Source organism: Xiphophorus maculatus, chromosome 17 (assembly GCF_002775205.1).
Source record: "Xiphophorus maculatus strain JP 163 A chromosome 17, X_maculatus-5.0-male, whole genome shotgun sequence".
Classification (NCBI taxonomy): Eukaryota; Metazoa; Chordata; class Actinopteri; order Cyprinodontiformes; family Poeciliidae; genus Xiphophorus; species Xiphophorus maculatus.
In genome coordinates, this window is record NC_036459.1 from 881,419 (window position 1) to 894,973 (window position 13,555).

At 38.8% G+C, this 13,555-nt stretch overlaps 1 protein-coding gene across 7 annotated transcripts in view; it reads left to right on the forward strand.

Moving 5' to 3' along the window:
- Window positions 1-13,555, forward strand: part of LOC102234902 (ATP-binding cassette sub-family C member 9-like) — a 44,792-nt gene that overhangs the window by 10,369 nt on the left and 20,868 nt on the right. For 5 of the 7 annotated variants that reach the window (XR_002754249.1, XR_002754248.1, XR_002754250.1 and 2 more), the window contains 11 exons: window positions 648-803; window positions 889-1,023; window positions 1,621-1,783; window positions 3,231-3,271; window positions 3,366-3,508; window positions 3,737-3,845; window positions 4,098-4,205; window positions 8,901-8,973; window positions 10,679-10,784; window positions 12,425-12,463; window positions 13,060-13,098. Coding sequence is in view for 1 of the 7 variants with exons in the window: in XM_023349996.1 (XP_023205764.1) it covers window positions 648-803; window positions 889-1,023; window positions 1,621-1,783; window positions 3,231-3,271; window positions 3,366-3,508; window positions 3,737-3,845; window positions 4,098-4,205; window positions 8,901-8,973; window positions 10,679-10,784; window positions 12,425-12,463; window positions 13,060-13,098 (1,112 nt within the window). In the remaining 6 variants the exon portion in view is untranslated. The remainder of the gene's footprint in view (window positions 1-647; window positions 804-888; window positions 1,024-1,620; window positions 1,784-3,230; window positions 3,272-3,365; window positions 3,509-3,736; window positions 3,846-4,097; window positions 4,206-8,900; window positions 8,974-10,678; window positions 10,785-12,424; window positions 12,464-13,059; window positions 13,099-13,555) is intronic. The other 2 variants (XR_002754251.1, XR_002754252.1) reach the window with 2 other exon arrangements.

Below are 13,555 nucleotides of genomic sequence, written 5' to 3' on the forward strand. Positions count from 1 at the left end.
AGAAAGAAATGCAACCAAAAATTGCTGCAACCACACAAAAAAATGCTGCGATCAATAAACAAAATGCTGCACCTTTAACTAAAAATAAAATATGAAACGCTGCAGACTCCCTCTACAAAATGTAAGTCCTCCTGACCACTAGGGGGAGATGACCATTAAATCATAAGGGACCAGACTCTAAATAAAGACGAGATGTGTAGAAGAAAGTTGAAGGAAGGAAGAAAGCTTCTTCATGTCTTTTACGACACTGTATTACATCAGTAATACTAGCCGCTGCAGACCCCCTGTGGTCTGGACTGTTTTGCTTCTTGTAGTTGCAGCATTTTTTGTTTCCAATGGTTTCCTGTTGCGCTTGTTTGTTTTTATTCTTTATGCGTTTGCATCTAGTTTTGCTGTCGCTTTGCACCTGTTGGCCACAAAACACACAACAAATTATTTGCTGTCATTGTTTACTTTTCCTGTGACCGGTCGTTAAAACCTTTAAATACTCCAGAGGATTTTCTTAAGATTGTAAAAGTGTAAATACTTTCAGGAGCTTAGAGAGTACATGAGGAAGTTTGGATCTCCATCTCACTGCTAGCTACTTGCAGGAATGTTTCGCCATCATCTGTTGATCCTCAGCTCTGTTTTTATGTTTCGTTACCAAGGCGATGATCTACAACAAAATCCTGCGACTGTCCACCTCCAACATGTCGATGGGGGAGATGACTCTGGGGCAGATAAACAACCTGGTTGCCATAGAAACCAACCAGCTGATGTGGTTCCTCTTCCTCTGCCCCAACCTCTGGGCCATGCCTGTACAGGTGAATCACAGCTGCTTTCCTGAGAAATGTCGTCAACCTGAGCTTTATGTGGATCTGCTTCAGTCTGTCCTGTTCTTCATTGCAGATTGTGATGGGAGTGATTCTGCTCTACAACTTTCTGAGCTGGAGCGCCTTGGTTGGAGCGTCGGTTATAGTTCTGCTGGCGCCGGTCCAGTACCTCATCGCCACAAGGTTGGCAGAAACGCAGAAAAGTGCGCTGGTAAGCAGTAAAATGTAATGTTTGCTCAGTTTTTGTGCAAAAAACCTCTAAGCTTTTTACATTTGTCACATCAGAACCACAAATGGAAATCCATTTTTTTTGTTCAAACGACTGATTTGAAATCAACCAAACTTTGTTGCGAATGGTTTCCAACCCAGCACTTATTGTAGCAAGTAACAATGGACGCCACCATCTGTGGGTCAATTTTCAGAGGTTTTCCAGCTGATGGCCCAGTAGACTCGGTTCTACTGGAACCAGAACATCTGCTCCACCTCCAGCTGCTGTGGTTCTGAGTCAAACCAACCTGTTCCCCTCCTGGCCTGTGGGGGCGCTGCACCAAGAACCACTGAAAACCTCTGAAGACACTGAGAGCAACTTCCTTCTTCACCAGATGGAAACAAGATGGAGGCGTCAGATTTTAGCGGTTAAAATAGCATCTCAATGCTAAACATGCAACTAATGTCAGCGTCAACAGTCCACATTTCTAAAAAAGCTCCATGACCGATCAGGGCTTCCTGAAACTCTGGACATTGAAACATATTGACGTTATAAGAAATGGATATTAAACTGTCGCCGTGTCTTGATCCTGTCCTGCAGGAACACTCCACAGACCGTCTGAAACAGACGACAGAGATCCTGAAGGGCATAAAGCTGCTGAAGCTCTACGCCTGGGAGGATATCTTCTGCGACAGCGTGGAGCAAACCAGAGGCAAAGAACTCACCAGCCTCAGGACGTTTGCTTTCTACACCTCCATGTCCAGTAAGACAGCAAACATAAGCTCCAGGCATTATTTGGTCGTTTAGAGGGTCTAATGACAGAGGTTTTCTACAAACATTAGCTTCTTTTACAGAAAGTTGGATTTCATCTCCTATAAAGTTTATAAAAAAGAACTGAGAATGGCCTTATGAGTGATGTGACCTTAAGCATCTTTCAGGAAATCGCAGACGTTAATGACAAAAGAAAGATTAACAATAAGAAGATTTTACCACCTTAAGAAATACCCAACATTTGACCTTAGAGATCCAACCTCTTGTTCCTAAAAGCTTTAAAGAAAATAGTCAGTAACTGTTAAGCCCTGACATTTATTTCTATGTAGCTAATTAAAATTTACCAAGTTGTTTTCCAAGTGGAAGATTGAGCTGTTCAGAAATATGTTTGGAGGAGTCAAGGTGAGGCTTTCCCGCCATGGAGGTGATAGTTTTACTGCCTGAGGAACAAAGGATGACTACAGATTAAAACCTTAATGAATGGTTAAAATTTGTTGTTCCCATAAGAAAACGTATCTTTGTGTCAGGTTTTAACCATCCAGCATTTCACTTGAGGTAAAGGCTGTTTCCCTTCCTGTAGTCTGGTAGATTTGGTTCAACTGGGAAAAAAATGGCATCATCTGCTCCACCTCCAGCTGCTGTGGTTCTCTGAGTCAAACCAACCTGTTCTCCTCCTGGCCTGTGGGGGCGCTGCACCAAGAACCACTGAAGGAAACAACACAAAAACCTCTGAAGACACTGAGAGCAACTTCCTTCTTCACCAGATGGAAACAAGATGGAGGCGTCAGATTTTAGCGTTGGAGGATTTCTCTTTAGTCTTTGGCTAAAGACCAGGAGCCATTTCTGCTGCTAGCGCTAGGCTAGCTCGTTAGCTTTGGTTGTATTTACCCAGAATGCCCTGCATTGTAGTCCACTTTCTGCTTTTGGAGCGGTCTCTGGTCTGCTTGGCGTTCACATTCAACCCGAACAGAAACACTTTAAGACCGAGCTTTTTAGGCGTCCAGAGTTTGATGGACACCTCACCAACCGAACCGGATTTTCTAGGCAAATGGACTGGAGTTGTGTTGAAGTGGAATAAACACGGCTGGTGGGAATGCTTGCCAAGTAGTCGTCTGCCTTTGTTCCACTGCTGGTCCAGTTGGACCGTTCTTTGTCCTGAAAGCCTCACCTTGACTCCATTCCACTTGACACATAATCTGCTGTTGGAGAGGATAAAACAAACCAAAAATAAAGCCTGGTCCATGAGAAACGGTTTTCCCAAAGCTCAAGCCTCAATCCTTCCTTTAGAAAATGTGTTATTTCCAGTAGTCGGGTTTGTCCCAGAAATCCATCCAGTTTAAATGAACTCTACTGATTTATTGGTGAAACATCCAGGCAGATGGATGCCAGAGATTCCTGGTGTTGTGGATGATGTTTGGTGTCTGCTCTTCTGTTTGCAGTTTTCATGAACGCTGCTATTCCCATTGCTGCCGTTCTTGCTGTAAGTTTAATTATTTCATATCTTGATATCTACAGCAGTGCAGCTTACGTACCATGAATTATCAGAGGTGAAATCTGAATTTCTTCTTTTCCAGACGTTTGGGGTTCATCACTTCCTCACCAGCAGCATTCCCAGTCCTTCTCAAGCCTTTGCAGCGCTGGCGCTTTTCCACATCCTGGTGACGCCGCTCTTCCTGCTCTCCACTGTGGTCAGATTTGCGGTGAAAGCTCTCGTCAGGTGAGTGTTTTACTGGTGAGGACAGCAGATCTGGTTGTTCTGGACGTTACCAAACATGGAGATGTTTCAGCTGCTGCATCTACTGAATGGAAAAGCTGACATCAGAGAACAGAAACTCTAAACTCCTGAGAGATTGCTGGTATTAAACTCTTACCGTTTACACTTCTCATAGATCTGTGTGTGTGTGTGTGTGTGTGTGTGTGTGTGTGTGTGTGTGTTTCCCTAAAGTGTCCAGAAGCTTGGTGAGTTTCTCCAGAGTGATGAAATCGGGGACGACAGCTGGAGAAATGGAGATATATCAGTTTCCCTGGACGTAGGGAAGAAACACCTGGGGATGGTGAGCGCTACTCCTAACAGATTATTCAGAAAAACTAGCAAGTGTGGCTTTCAGGTTTTGATTTATAGTTGGAAATTAGAGCTTTCCCTCCAGTTCTCAGTGTTGAGTTTTGTTTTTATCGTCAAAATCCAGTAAAAAATTGTTTATCTTGTCACAAAATGATTTAAATTACTGCACTTCTTGTTTTTTTTCTGTTTATGCATTAATGGTAAAACTTTAGTTTAATGTTGAATGTTTAACCATCTTTTAAAGACCAAAGCCATCAACAGGAAGCAGCCGATGCGCTACCAGATGGACAACTACGAGCAGCCGAGCCGGCGGGCGATGAGACCCACCGAGACGGAGGATGTGGCCGTAAAGGTGAGGGTCAAAGTTCAGCAGCTTTGAAAGGGTTAAAGCTTATACAGCAAACAAAAACTAAACTTTGTTCAGTTTTCAAGATTAGAAATGATGATCACCAAGGGCAAGAAAAGGAGAAAAGCAGTTTGAAAGAAGTCTTGATCAAGAGACTTTCTGATGAGTTTTCACCACTGGACCCAGTTATTCTAGGAAATGTTTTTTTTATTATTTTAAACCTCTTAAGTCTCATGACTCTCATGGTAAGAATTAAATCACCTAACAATTAGTGTCGAAACCGTCTTGATTGGCAACTTGACTGAAAATTGCAAACAACTAAACAGAAGCCTGTCCTGGTTGCTGACTCCCCTAAGATTTGAGGAATAAAACCCAAATAACAGCCAAACTCTGTTTTTATTAGTGACTTGACTGAAAATTGGTATAAAACTAAAATGAAATAAATAAATACAGATAATAATAATTACAAAAATAAAACAGAAAACAGTTGGATTGATAACTTGACTAAAAATAAATAAACAAAAAAGCAGTTTTGTAACTTGGCTAAAAACAGATTGATTGGTAACAAAACTAAATAAAAAATAATAATGAAATAAAAACCAAAACAAAAAAAATAACCAAAAAGCAGAAAACAGTTTGATTGGTAACTTTTTCAAATTGTTAAATAAATAAAAACAAAACAAAAAGACAACAGGCAAAATTTGTAGCATTTTTTGCAGCTTGTCATTTTAAGTTTGCTCCACCTGATAAACTTTTAAAACGTAAAAAGGGCGTACACACATGACTTTGCATGCGTTGTGTTTTGCGTGGCCTTGCACAGGAAATGCAGAATTCACACGAGAATTAGTTGCCCCTTGTAGGGTCTTGTGAAAGTGTCCAGATTTTTCTCAGCTGCTCTGTAAACGCTTCTCTTCCTGTCCCATCCCTGCGGAGTGATGCTCCTGTCCAGACGACTGTCCGCTGATTAAAGCAGGATCTGCTGCTGCTTTCCCACCCGCGTCGCTCCGTTTCTGTTCTGATAATCGCTCCGTTTCTGTTCAGATAAGCGCTCCGTTTCTGTTCCGATAATCGCTCCGTTTCTGTTCAGATAATCGCTCCGTTTCTGTTCTGATAATCGCTCCGTTTCTGTTCTGATAATCGCTCCGTTTCTGTTCAGATAATCGCTCCGTTTCTGTTCGGATAATCGCTCCGTTTCTGTTCGGATAATCGCTCCGTTTCTGTTCGGATAATCGCTCCGTTTCTGTTCTGATAATCGCTCCATTTCTGTTCTGATAATCGCTCCGTTTCTGTTCGGATAATCGCTCCGTTTCTGTTCAGATAATCGCTCCGTTTCTGTTCAGATAATCGCTCCGTTTCTGTTCGGATAATCGCTCCGTTTCTGTTCGGATAATCGCTCCGTTTCTGTTCGGATAATCGCTCCGTTTCTGTTCGGATAATCGCTCCGTTTCTGTTCGGATAATCGCTCCGTTTCTGTTCCGATAAGCGCTCCGTTTCTGTTCGGATAATCGCTCCGTTTCTGTTCAGATAATCGCTCCGTTTCTGTTCTGATAATCGCTCCGTTTCTGTTCAGATAATCGCTCCGTTTCTGTTCTGATAATCGCTCCGTTTCTGTTCTGATAATCGCTCCGTTTCTGTTCAGATAATCGCTCCGTTTCTGTTCAGATAATCGCTCCGTTTCTGTTCAGATAATCGCTCCGTTTCTGTTCCGATAATCGCTCCGTTTCTGTTCTTATAATCGCTCCGTTTCTGTTCTTATAATCGCTCCGTTTCTGTTCTTATAATCGCTCCGTTTCTGTTCTTATAATCGCTCCGTTTCTGTTCTGATAATCGCTCCGTTTCTGTTCGGATAATCGCTCCGTTTCTGTTCGGATAATCGCTCCGTTTCTGTTCGGATAATCGCTCAGTCAGCATCAGGACTCAGGTTTCATGGACAAAGGAAAAATAATTTCACTTTTTAGGCCTGAAACGATTCATCGGCTTAATTGTGATTAATGGGTTACTGAAATAATCATCAAGTAATTTATTAATCGATTCATGTAGAGTACACAAACTCAAAAAAGTGGTGATGTATACATTTTTCAATTAAATTAAAAATCTTTGTAAATATGGTTTAGCCAAAACTTTTCACTTGGCAGTTTTAGCTTCACCTGGTTCAGATTTACTAAATTAATGCTGTATTTTTTTTATTTTAGACAATAAAATGTTTATTTTCTGATTTTAAAACGGGACTCAGTTATTTGTTTATTTGTATCTTTTAATGTTTTTCTAATATTGTATAAAAAAAAAGGCTTACGTGGTTGAAAAGTCTGAAGAATGAGACATTTTAATCATAGGAATAATAAATACTAAAATAATTGTTAGTTGCAGGCCTACTTTGGAGGAACTTTGCAGAGATTGAATTTGTTGCTCATGGATGCAGTTTTGTTTTTATGTAGATGACATTGACTGGTAATGAGTTTTTAACATTTTGAATTTAGACATGAGTATTAGCAGAAATAGGAAGGGTTTTAGTTTTTTCTAATTATTAATGAGAATGTTTTCCAGCTTGTATTGGATTATTTCCTTGTTGGTGTAATAAGATTAAATCCTGGTCAAACCCTGAACTCATTTTCTGACTCCAGTCGCCCTGTGTTACATGTGTTCTCCTCATTTTCCTGTTTTTCTTCATTTTTCCCACGGGAGCTCTGACACCAGTCTGTGATGTCCACTATGTTTGTTATTGTTCATTATCTGTGGGTGTTCTGGTTTTTATTTTCACAAAATTTATAAAAATCTGAAAAAATAACCAAAATCAGTTCTGTAATCTGGGCACAAAGCATCGATCCATTTTCCTTCTACATGTGCATCAAATGTGACCTAATATATTCGGCGTCTCTCTCTGTCTATTATTTAAATCTTTCCCCAAATCAAACAAAAACAAACTCCAAGCAGCTTATCGTGAGTGTTTTCTCCAACAGAAACAAAAGATGCTGCTTTCTCTGGATTCCTGTTGGGACCAGTAACATGTGGCGAGGGAATGAAAAACCTGGGGGGGTTCTTGTTAGATAAAATAAACATAAAAATAAACATGTAAAAGCAACAGATGGGAGGAATGTAAACAGTGTCTGAGCAGGAGGAAGGGTTTCAGTGATTAGACTGTTGCTGCAGTTTTACACTGTAACAAGTTTATCGAGGTCTGACCAAATGTTCTGGAACTCTCCTGGGGTTGCCAGGTAACGGGGCTGGGTTGCTAGGTAACGGCCCAGTGCCCATAGAATCTGACGTAACAAATGGGAGGTTTTTGAAATGCCTAATTCTCCAACATGAAAAATCATTAATTTATTGCCAATAAATGGCTGGTTGGTTTATAGAAATCTATAGAGCAGCATAAAAATGTACCAAAAATGGAAATTTTTAAAAATTCATCTCACACTTCCGTTATTATCATAACTGTTCGATATCCATTTTAGAAATAATTATTATGCAGACATCAATCACAAAAAATCTTCCTGCTGCTGAATATTAATGATTATGATCTGTTAAACATGCCAACTCATCCTTTTATTACATTCATTATGTACTAAAATGCTTTTACTGGCTAATATTGGTAAAGACACCAACAGGAACCATAGAATTGCACAAAAATCCGTGAGGGACGGCGGAGTCCCTGCTCCAGATTCAGTGAAAGGTGAATTAAAATGCTGCCTACATGGTTTTAAACTGTGTGATTGTGAGTGGGAATAAAAGTAGCAGCAGGTATTTTGTTCCATATAAGACAGTAGGAGTGTAACAGGTAAACCTTTATGGATGAAACTCCACTAAAAACCCACCTGTTTAGGATTGAATTTGAAATGTAATCAATTACAAATTTATTGATGGAGCCTGACTTAATGTCGTGTTTTGATTATTGATTCTATGTTGCTTTGTGTTTCTGTTTGATATGATGTAAAGCACTTTGAAATGCCTTGCTGCTGAAATGGGCTATACTAATAAAATTTGATTTGATTGATTGACATAAAGAAAAAATAATACAACTTCATGTACTGTATGTAGGAACTTCACCTTTGCTGCTTTTTACGTTTTACTCCAGCTAGTTTCAGCACCTTTTCAGCATAGGAATGTGGGAAGGGTTTAAAAAGGTGAAATGCTGTATTTGGTTTTATTTGTTGTCATTGTTTTTAAGCTGTACTGCAGCTATTGGACTGAGAATGAGTGGAAAAAACAGCCAAAGTTCAAAAGAAAAACAGTGAAAACCTGTTGGAAGGAAAAGATCAAGATCAAGATGGACATTAAATCAATCTGTTTTTTACTTTTTCACCTATCCTTCAAATGAATAAACATTTCAAGCTTTCTTTATTATCGTTGCCTAAAAATTGCCAGCTCATTGTTTTTGTACAATGTTTCTCTGATGAAAGTCAATGAACTTTATTTCTGCCAGATTCACTGGTATTTTTTTCAGACTTGCTGACAGCTGTTTGGTTTCCCCCGTGTTGTGAACGCAGTACGTGTCATTCCTTGTGTGAAGCTGTTATCTAACCACTGTCCACTCCTGTGAACTCGCTCACAGGACTTCTTAAACTCGGGTCGGGTCACGTGCTTTGCTCTTGTAGGTCAGTGCGTAACAGTGAAACGGCACGTACGCAGGCTCAGACATCTGCTGTTGCTACGAAATGTCTCCAAAACGATGCAGTCACAGTTTGCTTCGTCTCTGTTTCCATCCAGGTGAGCAACGGCTCCTTCACCTGGGGAAACAACCAGCTGACCCTGTCAGACATCAGCATACGCATCCCCACAGGTCAGCCTCCGTTTCTGCTTTAAAAATTATTCTTATCAAGCTCTTATTGTTGTCTCTGCGTTTGGTTTCTCCACAACACAAAATAATGTCAATGTAAAGCTGTTGAGCACGGCGGTGGAGGGGTGATGATTTGGCCTGTCACAATAAGCAATGAATCAATTAACGGCATAATAAATTGAAACAAATGTAATAATTTCCATTTGCATGATTTGTCCTTTTTCTGTTTTTACCAAAAATGGGATGATAAAAGTCGTCAGTCTGGTGTTTTGGTCTCAACTAATCCTTTTGTTTTTGGAGGACAATCTTGTTTACAGAGACATAATATTTAATTTTACCTGTTGTTTTGTTTATTTATTTTGGATATTTAAAATATATTCCAGCTCCAGTGTTAAATGTTCAGTAGAATTTATAGTTTAATGCCATTATGATTATATTAGTTGAAAATGGTCTCAAAAAAACAATTTTATCGTCCAGCTAAATTTGTCATTGTGCCAGGAATAACCCAACCTGGATACTATGCAAGTTTATACTCCTTTCTGCTCCTTTTCACATATTTATTTTGGTTATTTCATGAACTATTCATATTTCTTGAGTGAATGGAATAAAAAAATGAAATGAAAATTGAGTTGAGTCAAGAGTCAAATACAGGAAAAACATGAAGGTGGGTTTATAAATCCAACTTTTTCTCTGGGGAATAATGCACTTTAGGTCTGACTGACAGATTTTAAATGCAACATTGTTTAAACTGGTGCAAAAAGCACTGAAATTGACTATTTTCTCTAGTTATTAATTGGCACTACATCATAAAATTAGCCTGAAAAATTGTATACATTTTTCGTTAAGTTTCTAAAGGCCAGTTGATTGATTGAGAAGTAAAACTCCACACCAGATTTTGTTGATGAATTTCTCAAACTGTCCAGTCTGCATGAGTTTTTTTGTTGATTTTATTTAAACTGCATAATATTTAAATAAAAGCAAGTTTTTTCATTTATATTTTATGAGAAAATGTAACTTTTTAGAACTACTAAACTTTTTTGAAATTAGCAAGTTGGTTTATTTGGGGACATAAAATAACTTTCTGTTCTGGAGTCAAAAGCTTCTGTAAACTATTATTTTTTATTAGCTGAAGCATCAGATTATTAGTAAATGGTTCAAAGTTGATGTTAGCATGCTGCTAAAATCTGAGCTCAGGCTGCTGCTGTCAGGAACCAGAGTCAGGCCGTGTGCGGATCGAGTGTCAGGAAGCCGGACAGATGGACCGGGCAGAGTTTCACTCAGTCCAGTCGTCCTCTGGGATGTGACCTCCCTGCAATCCCAGTCATGCTACTACTAAGCAAACAGCGGCTCCAGCTTCTCTTCTCTGCCAAAGTACTGAAGAGGAAGTAACTGGACATCTTGAAGGATTCTACTTCAGAAATTATAACTGCAAGGTTGACTCAGAAAGACGGCTAAGTTTAGGCATGTTCTGCATATGTTCAGATTTAGTCACTGGAGGTGGAACATTTCCAGGATGTTTGCAACAGAATCAGTGATCTGTTTACATTTCAAATTACTGCAGTTTATCCCACATATGTTCTTTTCATTTAATAGTTATAGCTTACAGTACTCACAGGAAGCAGAACAATATTGCTCTTTAATGTAACTGTCATTAATTTGCTCATTAGATGAAAACATTCACCTCATATTTGATTTGTTTCCATGGCAGGTCAGTTAACGATGATCGTGGGTCAGGTGGGATGTGGGAAATCCTCCCTGCTGCTGGCCATGCTGGGCGAGATGCAGGCCATCGATGGAAGAGTTTACTGGAGCAAGTAAGTCAGCGGAATAACATCTGGATTATATCTAAGGGAGAGAAAATGGCATTGCCGCAACACTGTATTTAAAAAAGCCAGATTAAACTCAACAAGTGAATGTGCATTTTTAAAAAGCTGCTCTTCACTGTTTGTTTTTTGGCTAGCTTGCTAGCTCTCCACTAATGCTAGCTTTGCGAATAATAAGAGTATCTCCTGTTATGTTTTGTGCTTTACATACAGAAGCAGGAACATAAAAAATATATATTACTTCTTTTATTTATACATCTAAGCACTTTTCCTAAATGCAAAGGAAAGTGTTTGTTTGCAACATCTAACAGATGCAAGATTAGAAGAAAGCTACTTATTGTTAGGTCATTATTTTACTAAAATCATTTTTAAATTAACAAAAACAGAAACAATTTTTATTTTTTTATCATTAATTTGTGGAATTGGTGGCTTTTAAAGAACTGGAGCTGAAATTCACTTCACAGTTTCCTGTTTTTAAGTCAATTTTTGGTGGCTAACCAAGGCTAGCTACCACTGCTAGCTTTCCCCAAAAATGTGGTTCCATGTTGATGCATCTTTCACTGCTTTTCAAATATCATCCATGGAAAGTTCACATAAAGGTTCAACAGTTTTAGCTTGGGAACAAAAAGCTACATTTCTCCCTCTGTTTATAGGACAGCTTTAGCGAGCTAGCTAGTGGTGCTAACTATGAGATGCATATAGATATTATCTCTGGCATATTTTACTACATTTATAAGTATAACAAATGAAGTATGAACATATATTTCCACTGTAAAGATGAAGTGGAAAATTGCTTGTGAATGTCATACTTCACAATGTTAATGCATTTTTTGTTTCTAAAAACAAAAAGTGGAAAACTTTAAAAAAATTTTAAAGGATTTGAGAAATTCAATTGTTTCACAGAGCTGGAAGAAGAAAGTAAACTTCAACGTTTTTAGGACATTTTTTGGTTGCTAGCAAATTAGGCTAGCTGCTAATGCTAACTTTGCTAACAGAAAGTGTGTTAACTGTTGTGCACTTGACTTACAAACACAGGAATCCACTTTTATGCCTTTTTAACAGAATAAATCGCTTAGTAATTCACAAATTGGTTCATTAAGCATAAATTAGGGCAACACTTTTTGTTGCACCTTTATGTGGCAGTTTGTGTTTTGTTGCCAATTTTGCTGCATTAAATAAACAAGTAGCTTTGGAGCTAAAAGTTATTGATTTTACTTCATTTGGACTAGTTAGCCTGTTCAGCTAACTGCTAATGTTAGCAGGCCTTATTGCTATGTCGCTAAAGAAGGAATGCAGACAAAAAATATTAAAAAGCAACACAGAAATAGATATTCTACCTAAAGGAATAAGGAAAGTGGAGGTTATAGGGAATGTGACGCACTGTCCCTGAGTTGACTCATATAAGTAGAATTTAATTTAATCACAGTTACAGATTTAAACTTTAAGGTCTGTCTTAGCAGACCAAGCGGTTTTCAAAAGATGCTTTAAAAAACGGTTCTCTTATTCTAGTTTCTAACGAACATCTTGATGCTCCAGAGCTGCACACTAACATTTCTGCAGATGTTTGGTTGTGTTTTTGTCTGTTTTCGTGTCTTTGGTTTCACTTTATTTCCTGCCTTCATGCCAATCAGGCTGCCTGATTGTGAGATGGCCCACGAAGGGAATATCAGGTACTTTATTTCTGTCCGTGGTGTGTTCATCCTGAAACATTATCACGTAAGCAAGGTTTCTGCTAGATTACCTCTCTCTGTAAGAGAGCATCTAAATTATCCTCAATCTCTTTAACTGTTGGGATGGGAAGTATTTTAATTTAAGTTGCAGCAAGTAAAATTTGCACAAATACACAAATTACAAGCAAATTACTCATCTATTTTATGAAGCATGTTATGATTATTAACAGTTACCCATACTTTACCAAGCTTCCAAACTTCACAACTAAAGTAAATAAAAGCTGCTTTAAATCCCTGAAGCCCATAAATATGAGACATCATTATCGAAGAAGCCACAAAACCTAATTATCACAGACAGACAGGCAGTGACAGCATCACTTACTCTTCTTTCCTGGGAGGGAAGGTTAATGTGATAATCAGCTGGCCATCTAATAACACATAATCACTGTCTGCAGTTTGACATGCTAGCTTTTTGTTTTATGATGAGGTCCATGCGTTTCTCTGACTCTGTTTGCTGCTTTGTCTGTTTTTGCACGTTTTCAATGGCGGATAATTGAGTCGTGGGTGAATTCTGACTAAGATACTGATTTTGACAGTTGGTCAGAGACAGAGGACTCTGAGGAGGACGTCGGGAGGTACAAGCTCTTCTGATCGTGACCCGTTTGACCCGTTGTTCGCCTCTCCTGCTCCTCCCTTCATCCGTTCTAACCTTGTTCATTTTTGTGCCTCTTAAAAAAAGAGGATGCTGGTTTGAACTTGCTCATGAACACCTATGCATGTGCAAAAGTACTTTCATTTTTTGATAAAGTATACTAAAATACTGTCCATGTTTATTATTTATGTTGCATTTGTGAATCTTTATGAAAGGTGAAACATGTAGCTAAAGTTCAGTTAGCATTCTACAACTTTTAGATGTTTCACTTCTTTGTGTTTTGTGTCTTTCTGAATCTCTTCGAAGATCTTTATGCTGAGGATGAAATCTTCCCCTTTTGATTCAGGAATGCTGGACATCTAAAAGTTGCAGGACAAACTGGTTTTAGACTGTTCACATTTTGCCCCTTTGCTGTAAAAATATGAACAGTCCCTTCCTAC